The following is an 11,369-nucleotide window of genomic DNA, read 5'->3' as shown; positions in this document are numbered from 1 at the left end:
CCCACTTTCCTTTATAGACTAAATGTCACTGAACAAAAGTTCACAATAAATATTCCCTAGGGGGAAATTTTAGTTAGGATTTGCCTTACCATGAAAATTACGAATTAAACTTTTTCATATCGTCTTGTCTTCTGGAAAGTATGTATTCCAACTTGTATGATTATTAATACAATAATTATATTGACATATGTAAATACTGTCCATGATGCTCGGGTGCTCTTAGTTTATTAAGAAGAGATTAGTGTTTTTAAAAATGAATTTCTGATAGCTATAAAGGGGTTCTTCCTTTATTATAATTAAATTAATCCTTCAGGCGTCTTGTCTTCTGGAAAGTATGTATTCCAACTTGTGTGATTATTAATACAAGAATTATATTGACACATTTAAATACTGTCCAAGATGCTCGGTGCTCTTAGTTTATTAAGAAGTGATTAGTGTTTTTAAAATGAATTTCCGATAACTATAAACAGGTACTTCCTTTTTGTTATAATTAAATTAATCCTTCAGGCTTACGAGAGTAACTTCTAACATCTACACAGATAATGTTTTGAGTTGAGGGGCGGAATGTTTTCCCCAGAATACCGGATTAAAGTTCTCACTGCTGCAATGAGGAGTAAAGATACCAAATTAAAGTGTAATGGTCACCTTTATAAAAAAAAAAAAAAAAAAAAAAAAAAAAAAAAAAAAAAGGCAAAACCCCAGCAACTACAATATTCATTTTGTGGGATCCAAGTGGGAGAGGGCGTGAGTTCCGGAAGTCCGTCTCCATGGTGACTGCTGCTGCTGCTGCCCCCGAACATCCTCCAAGGGCTAACGTGCGCCCAGCTCGGACGCGCTCCACCCGCCCTTCGTTCTGCGGCGGCCTTCACGTCAGCTGGGGCTGAAGTCCGAGCAGCTCTTCCCGGGCAGCGCCGGCTCCTGCTGGAGGGGATACGCAAAGTACTGGGGCGACACCAGGAAGCCGGACGGCTGCGTCAGGTGGATGGGGTGCGGCGTCTGCAGACAGCCGGACGTGTAGGGAGGGGGCGGCGAGGGCACCAGGCAGCCGGACTCGGCCCTGGCGAAGGAGAACCTCCGGATGGAGCCCCCGTTGGAGCTGGAGCTGGTCGCGGTGCTGGACTGCCTGGAGGGCGCTCTCAGGCTGCCGGAGGTCAGGATCATGGGGAGGGTCTCGTTCTGGTAGCTCCGAAGGGAGAAGCGAATGGGCTGCTGGGAGGTCTGTTTAGGTCTTAAGCAGGTGCAACAGTAAATGGCCACCAAGGAGCCCAGGATGATGAAGGCGATGAAGATGGAGCCGACGATCAGGAACGGGACGTAGACTGGTTCTAGAAGAAAAAAAAATCCCTTATTAAAGACTTCCAGTTCTTAAAAATACCGTGTTCTGGCTGCTCGTTGGCTCGAGTTCAAGGTGCGGGGCACCCAGAGGTCTTGTGATTCCACTCCTCAAAGCCCTCTCTCCACAACCCCCGATGCACATCATGGGGACCAAAGAGACCAAACCATCCTCCGGCCACGTCTTTCTATCACCTCGCTTGGAAACTTGTAGCTGAAAAATCCCTCGCCTTCATTAGAGCCATGGGGAAGGGAGCAGAATTTCATCTGGACGATTTTATGGTGTTCAAAATCCGAAATGGTATCGAGATTAAACCTCCCTCCTCCCAGGAGCCCCCGCTGGCAGCTGAAAGTCTGGGCCTAGTCACGTGCATGCAGAAGTTGGAAGAAACTCCAGAAATGCCTCCGTAAATCCGTGCAGTCCCCTATTTCCTCGTCCTCTTCTGACCGAGTCACGGTCTTCTACAGCCTAGGAAGGTCTAATGTTTTTTTCAAGACATCGAGGCCCCTAAACCTCCTCACTACTGAACCCAGGGAGGCGGCTGGGCCAGAGCCTCACCGTGCTGGGCTGCGAGCTTGACGCCTTCGGCCCTGATTTTCTGCCTGCTTGATCGCCTTCGGCCTCTGATTTTCTGCACTGGGCTAGCAGCGGCTAAACGGGCAGAGGGAGGAAGCCACAGGGGGAAAGCCCTTCTTTTTTTAGGGAGAAGTATTCCTGTCTTTGTGCTTCTGTTGACTTCAAAGGAAATATGGGACAGAGTGGGAGCCTGAGAGAAACAGAAAGGGAGAGATAGAGGCAGAAAAGGGAGAGATAGAGGGAGAAACAGAGAGAGAGACACAGAGAGAAATGACAGAGACAGAAAAGGAGAGACAGAGAAACGAGAGAGACAGAAAGGGAGAGATAGAGGCAGAAAAGGGAGAGATAGAGGGAGAGACAGAAAGGGAAAGAGAGAGACAGAGAGGGAGAGACAGAGAAACGAGAGACAGAAAGGGAGAGAAACGAGAGAGACAGAAAGGGGGGGAAGAGAGAGAGAGAGAGAGAGAGAGAGAGAGAGAGAGAGAGAGAGAGAGAGAGAGAGAGAGAGAGAGAGAGAGAGAGAGAGAGAGAGAGAGAGAGAGAGAGAGAGAGAGAGAGAGACAGGGAGAGAGACAGGGAGAGAGACAGGGAGAGACAGAGAAACGAGAGAGGGAGAGACAGACAGAAAGGGAGAGAGAGACACAGAGAAATGAGAGAGACAGAAAGGGAGAGACAGAGAAACGAGAGAGGGAGAGACAGAGAAACGAGAGAGGGAGAGACAGAAAGGGAGAGAGAGAGACACAGAGAGAAATGAGAGAGACAGAAAGGGAGAGACAGAGAAACGAGAGAGGGAGAGACAGACAGAAAGGGAGAGAGAGACACAGAGAAATGAGAGAGACAGAAAGGGAGAGACAGAGAAACGAGAGAGGGAGAGACAGAGAAACGAGAGAGGGAGAGACAGAAAGGGAGAGAGAGAGACACAGAGAGAAATGAGAGAGACAGAAAGGGAGAGACAGAGAAACGAGAGAGGGAGAGACAGACAGAAAGGGAGAGAGAGACACAGAGAAATGAGAGAGACAGAAAGGGAGAGACAGAGAAACGAGAGAGGGAGAGACAGAGAAACGAGAGAGGGAGAGACAGAAAGGGAGAGAGAGAGACACAGAGAGAAATGAGAGAGACAGAAAGGGAGAGACAGAGAAACGAGAGAGGGAGAGACAGACAGAAAGGGAGAGAGAGACACAGAGAAATGAGAGAGACAGAGAGGGAGAGACAGAGAGGGAGATGAAAATAAGAGACAGAGAGAAACAGACACGAATAGACAGAGGCGGGGATTACTAGGCCGCTAGTAGCAAGAATGGTACAAACGGATAAACAGAAAGGATTTAAGCACCTTGGACCCGAGGAAGGCCCCAGGTTCTCAAAGGACGAGGAGGACGGAGTGGTTGGGAGATTTAGACTCTTTTTCTGTAATAATAATGCTACATTTGTGTAGCTTTAAAGTTTGTCAGCTGGTTTACACAGAATGTAAATCGATTCATTAACAAAAGGACCTGTTCTCCAGGTGTGACCAGGCGACTCCCGAGAAACATCTAAAATAATCCTCCCCCCAAACCACTTCCCGAGTGCGACCCTCAGACACAAAGAAATAGGGGGGCAAGGAGCGGTCTCCTTGCCGGGCTTTCCGACTGCAGTGACCCTCCTGGGACGAGGGCTTCACTTAATCTGCGCCCCGTCCGGGCTAATCCACCTGTTTGCCCCAAACCCGGCCCCCCCCCCGGGGCGCCCGCTCTCCCTCCGCTTTCGCTGACCCGGAAGCTACAGCTTAGAGTCCCCCCAAAGCCGAGGCTCAGGTGGGGAAACGCCAGGCCTCCTCGCGAAGGTATGAGGTCCCCGGGCCGGGCTGTGATTTATTCCGCTCTGAAGTGAGCGGAAACTCGAGCCGTGTTTTCTGAGGCGAGAATAAAGGGGGGAGGGATGCCCACTGGGGCTTTTAAAATCGCCACGCCGGTGGCGGTGATTTGCGCCGTCCTCGGTGGGGCCGGGGGGAGGGGGCGGGTAATTTGAGGCAAAGAAAGGAAAGGGTGGGGGAGGGGTGCAGGAAAAGTTTAAAAGAAAAAGTGGCTCGGGCTTCGCCCGCAGTGTCGGGCTGTTGATTAACTGGCGTCAGGAGTAAAGTTTCACACTCCATCAGCACTCACTAACGTCTCCCGGCTCGGGGCCGGGGAGCCCGACCCTTCCCCCTCTCCGGTTCCTCCCCCACCTCACTAGTCTACGCGGAAAACGCGGAGATTTCCCGCACATTCAGACCAGCCGTTGGCCCCTAAGTCGAGGCAACACAGAGACAGCGAGACAGAGACAGAGACAGGGAGAGAGCTCTGAGGCTGTGCCGGGCTCTGTGTTGAGCGCTGGGACATCAGACCAGCTGGCCTCTGATTGGCAGCGCTGGCGCGGCCCACCCGCACCCGGACCCGCACCCATCTAGAGAGCGCGCGCCTCCCCTGTCCCGCAGCCCCACGCGGGATGGGACTGAGCGCGCCCCGGCTCACTCACGTCCCGGCGGCTGCCGCCGGGCTCTAGCCCTGGGGGGGATGTGAGGGGAGGAAGCAAACTCCCCTCCCTCTCCCGGGTCCCCTGGGAGAACGGGCTCCACCCGGGCAGAAGGGGGCGGGCAGGCCAGGCGCGCGCTCGCCCCCCCCACACTCGCGCGCCCCAAGCTCCCACGGCACGCAGCCGGCCTGGGGGGCGAGACGCGGGCGGCGGCGCTCGGGGGCCGGCACTTACGCGCGGTGATTCCCGGGTGCTCCAGCTCGCCGCGGTCGTTGGTGCAGCCCCCTTGCTCCAGCCTGGCGTCGGCGGCGGCGCAGCAGTAGCGCAGGGCGCAGGAGCCGCAGCAGATGGTGGCGTCCGGCGTGTCGAAGTCCTCGGGGCACTGGAAGCCCTCGTGGTAGTTGCCGTGCGCGTCCACCCAGCCGTGGCAGTACTCTCCGTCCTGCTGCGCCCCGGCGGGGCCCCAGCGCAGCCCGCCCAGGAGCAGGCAGAGCGCCAGCAGCGCCCCCATCGCCCTTCCTGAGGCTCGAGGGGAAAGTTCCGAGCGGGCGGGGCGGGAGGCAGGGGCAGGACCTGTGCTCGCTTCCCGGGCAGTGAGTTGTGCCAGCCGGGGCGCGCGGCGGCCAGGCTCTCGGGGCTCGGCCAGCCGGAGACGCTGCTCCCCCGGAGATCAGCACGAGCCGGGCAGGCGGCCTCGATGGCCGAGTGCTCCCCGCGGGCCCGAGGTCAGCATGGTGCATCTGGCAGAAGGGAGCCGGGGAGCGTGGCTGGCCGAGGGCAGGGAGGCTCGGACCCGAGCGGCTACGGGAGGCGCCCGCGGCGGGATCCCCCGGACTGCGGCCCGCGCCGGAGGGGGCAGGGGCGGCCACTGCCCTGGCCGCTGGGGCCGCTGCTGCTGCTGCCTCGGGGACCGCGGCTCCTGGGGCTGCTCGTCCTGCTGCTGCTGCTGCTGCTGCTGCTGCCGAGGCTTTTTACCCGGCTCATAGTTCTCCGGGCCTGGGGGGCGCTTCTAACACCCCGCCGCCACCCCCTTCCTCTCTCCCCACTCCTCGCGGTGAGGATCACACCCAGAGGTGGCAACTCGCTGTGGGCGTCTCTGCGCGCAACTTAGTTCTTCCCGCACCTTTCCGCGCCGCCCGCGGCGGCAGCCCGAGGGCCCCGAGGCCGGGAGGCTGGGAGTGGGCGTCACGCGGCTGGCGGCGAGCGGAGCGCGGGGGAGACGGGCAGTGAGGGCGCCGCTGCGCGCCTGGCGGGGGCTCATCCCCACTGCGCCCGCCGAGGAAGAGGGGGCTGCTCCGCTGAACAAACTGCTGCTCCCGGCTGCTGACAGCTTTCCCGGCCGGGAGCCCTTTAATAGCAAAGAAGAGGGAGGAGGGAGAGAGGTGGATTAAAAGGGCGGGGGGGGGGGGGGAGGAGGGGGAGTATAAAAAAAATCTGCTGTCCCGGGTCACAGTGCGGGAGCAAATCAGGCGGCGGCTGCTGCTGCTGCTGCTCCTGGGTGATCCCAGCAGCCCTCAATCTTCCCTTCTCCCCTTCCTCCACAGAGCTGCTCCTTCGCCACGCACTTTCCCCATCCTCAGTCATAAAAGAGCCCGCCAGGAGGCCCGGGGTCCCCGAAGTAGCCCCTCCGGGATCCTGAGCAAGCTTCCCAGAGGCGGAGCCTCCCGGGGACACTGTCCCAGAGCGAGGAGGGGAGCCCTGTGTCCCAGCGTGCTCCGGGGCGCACAGGTCCTCGGAGCCGCTTCCATTGTTCTGTGCTTTGACACCCGGTTTCTGGGCTGAACAAGCCTGCGATTCCTTTCAGGGCTCGCCCCTTCCGCGCATCTGAACTTGTCCCGGAACTTCTCGATCTCGTTCTGGAACTTCTCGATCTTGTTCTGGAACTTCTCGATCTTGTTCTGGTTCTCGACGGCCTCACCTGAGGAGGGGCCCTGGACCGAAAGTGCCCGCCACGCTCTGCTCCTCAGTTTCTCCAAAGTAGCAGCGAAGGCTGTGAGAAAAAAAAAAAAAAAAAAAAAAAAAAAAAGCTCCGTTGGATCGTGTCTGGATGAATAATGACCAGTAACCCAGACGGGCCGAGAGCTGCCTGCTAAGTCTCCGAGGCCGCGGCTTCTTCGTTCACGCTTGGGGAAAAAAATAATAATAATAAAAGGCACAAATTAATGATAATTGAGCAGGTTTGAACTTCTGTTCAGGCGAAGGAACACATTTATTTAAAGGATGGGTCCCCTGTGTACGATCTGCAGGGTCCCGCTGCCTCGGGATGCTAAGTGCTTTATGGAAGTGCCGTTACACGAAACCAGGGCTAAACTCTCGAAATTTATTTTTACTGCATCTTAAACTTCCCCTCATCACTCACTGGCGCGTATGAATGCGGACGGCGCATCTCAGCCCGACTGTTTGTCAAACGCCCTCAGCTGCCTGCTTCTCTACTGAGACGGGCCAGGTTGGGCCAAAACCACCGAGGGAACGCATGTTGTGCAATAAAGTACCGTTCCCGAAGTAGTCGGCAGGACCTTGGCTCCTCCGCGGGCAGGTGATTCTCCGGGGGCGCACTTCTTCGTGTCACTTTTTTGGTTGCACAAACTTTGAAAGACAAAAAGAGAAAAGGCGATTTCTTTACACTGACTCGTGAACTAAGATTTGATCCATTGCACACAAGTTCCAGAGGCACTTTGGAGTCTGAATTCTAGACTTTTGACAATTTCTTATTCTCTTTTAAGAAAATAGTTATTGATATTTGACATGCATCGGTCAACCTGCCATCTGGGGGGGAGGGGAAAAATTGGAACAAAAGGTTTGGCAGTTGTCAGTGTTGTAAAATTACCCAGGCATAGATCTGGCAAATAAAAACTAGAGTTAATTTTTTTTAAAAAAGAAAATAGTTATTAGCCTAATATTTTGTATTTTAGAGAGAAATGGAAAAAAAGAACATTTTAGCTTTCTGAATAGTTTATTAATTGAGCTAACATATGAAGTTTTTTAAAAATCTAAAAGTAGGGTTATTAAGGATCAACCCAATAAAAGTAGTTTCCTCCGCTCTGTCCACAATGACGTGATTTAAACTTCTGAATATTTGTTGCGCCAGCATGGTTTATAATTCTCTGTGCATGTGGTTTTTTTAATTGACAATAAAGTCAGCTTTCTTTTTCAAACCTAAAAAGTTGGGTTGTTTGTTTTTAAGTTAGGGCAGGCTTTAAAGGAGTGTTTTGGAAAGCACCAGTTGTCACATAGTTCTCTACAGATGGCAGTTGGAGGGAAGTTCATTAGGAGGGAGAGCAAAAATAAACAAGTAGAATGATCATGAAAAAGGAAATACAGTGTATCACATTCTTGTTTATTACTAACAACCTTCCTGAACTCATGTTTTATAGAATTATTGATGATGTTTGGAGAAATGGCCTGCCTTCTTTCTCGTTAATTAGCTGCCCCACCCTGTTTGTTAAGATTGTTCAACAGCAACTCACACAAACACTCTCTCTCTCTCTCTCTCTCTCTCTCTCTCTCTCTCTCTCTCTCTCTCTCTCTCTCTCTCTGTCTCTGTCTCTCTCTCTCTCTCACATCTCTCTCTCTCTCTCTCTGTCTCTGTCTCTCTCTGTCTCTCTCTCTCTCTCTCTGTCTCTCTCTCTGTCTCTGTCTCTCTCTCTCTCTGTCTCTCTCTCTCTCTCTCTGTCTCTCTCTGTCTCTCTCTCTGTCTCTGTCTGTCTGTCTCTCTCTCTCTGTCTCTCTCTCTGTCTCTCTCTGTCTCTCTCTCTCTCTCTCTCTCTCTCTTTTAGACTTTGTTGGACTTTTTTTAGACTCTTAGTCAAAAGTTTTCAGACTTGCTTTGTTTTCACTATCCACTGCCTACTTTTCCTGAATGATTAAAAAATCTGGGCATTAGATTTCCAAGATACCAATTTCTTGATAGTACCTGGTATTTTCAGAGTTGTTTTCATAAGAAACTATGGGAGTACACTTCGTTGTTTTCCCTTATGCACATTTGTGTTTTCTTGACAAAGTATCCCAAAACGGTGTGAAATCTTCCCTTGCCAGGCAAGGCCATTTGGTATAAGGAGCAGTGAAGAAAGGCTTGAGGGCTCAATTCTCCTTCTTCTGAGTTGCCAGTTTTATTAAAGTTTTATTTTAGTTGGGAGCTAGAGATGTGGCCCAGTCTCATAGTGATCTGAAGGTAAGAAAGGGGAAGTATTTAAATATCAAGCACTTGCTATGTGCCAGGCACAGTGCTGAGCACTGTAAATGGGAAGGGGGGGAGAAAAAAGAAAACTCTCTGCCTTCACAGAACTCACGTACTAGTTGGAAAGACCACACGGAAATCATGAGGTGTGGACAGAGCAGAGAGAAGATAATCTCCGAAGGGACGGCACCGGAGGGGTGCGGGGTGGAGGGACCAAGAATGGTCTCCTGCAGAAGGGAAGATTTGAGCTAAAGGACTTCAGAGACATTATGAGATGGAATTAAGGAAGAAGCACATTCCAGGCATGGGGGATTTCTAAGCAAGACTATGGAAGACAGAGTGTCCTATCTGAGAGACAGTAAATAGCCAGCGGGATGGCATTGTACTATGCTTAGAGGGAAATAAAGGATAAGGCCAGAAAAGTAGGAAGGGGTCAGGTAAAGAAGAGCTCTAATTGCCATCAGACTTTCTATTTCATCCTGACAGTAAAAGGGAGTCACAAGAGTTTAGTGAGTGAGGGGGGGTGACATAATCATAATCTATGATTTAGGAAAACCATTTTGTCAGTGGAATGGAAGATGGATGGGAGTAGGGTGACATTTGAGACAAGGAGACCTTTCAGAAAGTTATTCTACTGACTCCTCCCCCCCCCAAGATTTTAGCCTTCTACACAGCTGGGGGGAGTAGTCTGGCCGCATGTCTTCACCTTCCAGGTTGGACATCTCAGGAATACAAGTTCTTCATGGGCAAGTTCTTACATGTTTATCTTTGCATTATTGTGGGTCACACGATGCCCATCATATAGCAGGCTATTTTATTTCTATTGAATAGCCGGGGGATTCTCAGAAATGTTTGAGCCTTGGTGATCCAGGATATAGGTTTTGACTTTGGGTGTCCCTCCCTTCCCCCATCCCAACAATCTTTTTTTTAAATCTAGAATTTCATTTGACCACTAGATATCAAAACTATTGCCTACATCTAAAATAAAGTAGCCAACCCCCTTATTACCTCTTCAATGGAATCTTTTCCCTCAAGTCAAACATTGATCTTTGGTTTAAACCAGATATTTACAGAATAAAAGGGGGGGAGAGTGGCCAAAAAAAAATCTAAACTTGGAGTTACACAGAATGTGAGTTCAAATCCCAACTTTGCCCCTTCCTATATCTAGGTGTCCTTGCGAAATTTTTCTAATTTCTCTGGTTCTTATTTTCCTTTTTCAAAGAATAAGGGTGTTACATTGGATAAATTTTGAATTTTCTTCCAGACTTACATTGAAGGTTCTATGATTTAATGAGCTATTTCCAGCAACCCAGTTCATCAACATACCTGCAACTGATTGTATTAAAGAATTACCTGGAGTATGGAGAGATTAACCAACTCCCCATTGGGTGCACAGTGACTTAAATATCCCAGACAAGACTTAAATGTATGCCTTCCTGACTTCCATCTATCCTATCACCCTGATATTCTTGCTCCTATTCTGTTACTCCAAGCCCCAAAACATATGGATTGTTGAGATTACACTTCACCCAGATTTGATTAACTGTGAAAATAATGCACGGTAGCCAAATTCTCATTTCACTTCATATTGAATAGATCAAGAAGAAATGAACATCCAGAAGACTAGACTTGGAACTGGAAAAACTAAATTTGAATCCCAAATCAAATGTGTCTCAGTTTTGTAGCCACACAAAAAGGCACTGAACATCTCTGATCTCATTTCTCCATCTTTAAATTGGAATCATACTTGTACCACCTACCTCCCAACAGATATCAAGTAGAGTGTTAGGAAAATGAGTTATTACCAAAATAACCATGTGTGTGCTATGCTGAGTTGTTGCAAAACTTCAGAAACATCCACTTCAGTGGTTTTGACCCAAAAAACAAAAAGATATGCCAGTTTATCTGGGCTTTGTTGCAAGAGATCTTTTGGATGCTCTTCCCTTCCATGCTTTAACATCACAATTGTTTTTCTTCTCAATGTGTGTTTTGGCACTGTGAAGACATTTATCTGTGAATTTTGTATTCACAGTAAAGACAATTTTGTACTGAAACCAAAAATGTCTATGTTGGCCTGTTCAAGTTCAAGTAGCTTGGAAAATGCTTCCCAGCAGTATAAATTTTAACTCAAACTTGCCCTACCATATATCCTTAACTTTATGGCACTCTACAGATTTATGTACAGGGTTGTTTTTTTAAAGCACTATTTTCTTTACCTATAAAACTAATAACATTAACGTTTGTAAATCACTTTGATGTTCGTCTTACCATAATTTGGTGACCCAGGTACCACTGGCATAATTTTGCCTAGTCTACAGATTAGGAAACTGAGGCTTGCAGAAGTTTTTAAAGTAGAGGCTAGTTGACCACTAGTAAGGATGCTATAGTGAAGGTATGAATTGAACTCCATGGATATAGAGACCCCTTCCAACTCTAAAATTCTGTGATTCTGTGACTCTACCATGATTACAGCCAGCAAATGTCAGAGATAGGATCTGAAGCCACGCCTATCTGACTCGAAGTCCAGTACTCTAGCAACTAAAGTCATAGTAATGATGTGACAAATAACACAACCATAAGAAATCACCTCTGAAAATGACTGCAGGCAATTTTCAGTGACCTCTCTGAATGAATGAAACTTGGTTCAGAATGGAAGGTAGGATCTTCTGCTTGATCTGAGTGGCCCATTCTGGACTACAGGAAAGTGGCCAAAGAGTAAGAACCATTGACTCTTCTCAGACCAGCTGATATTCCTGCTGTGGGTAAGGGATAGTAATTTTGTCCCACTCAGATTAC

The 11,369-nt window shown here is 49.9% G+C and overlaps 1 protein-coding gene across 1 annotated transcript; it reads right to left on the bottom strand.

Annotated features, from left to right (window-relative positions):
* Window positions 1-272: 272 nt before the first annotated feature.
* Window positions 273-6,212, bottom strand: SHISA3 (shisa family member 3). Its single transcript, XM_074275002.1, has 2 exons — window positions 4,631-6,212; window positions 273-1,325 (listed from the first exon to the last, which is right to left on the bottom strand). The coding sequence occupies exons 1-2, from the start codon at window positions 4,905-4,907 to the stop codon at window positions 871-873; spliced, it is 732 nt and encodes a 243-aa protein (XP_074131103.1). The 5' UTR covers window positions 4,908-6,212; the 3' UTR covers window positions 273-870.
* Window positions 6,213-11,369: the final 5,157 nt, after the last annotated feature.

Source organism: Sminthopsis crassicaudata, chromosome 6 (genome assembly GCF_048593235.1).
Source record: "Sminthopsis crassicaudata isolate SCR6 chromosome 6, ASM4859323v1, whole genome shotgun sequence".
Classification (NCBI taxonomy): Eukaryota; Metazoa; Chordata; class Mammalia; order Dasyuromorphia; family Dasyuridae; genus Sminthopsis; species Sminthopsis crassicaudata.
The sequence above is the reverse complement of the archived record's forward strand: the minus strand, read 5'-3'. Positions and strand labels throughout refer to the sequence as shown.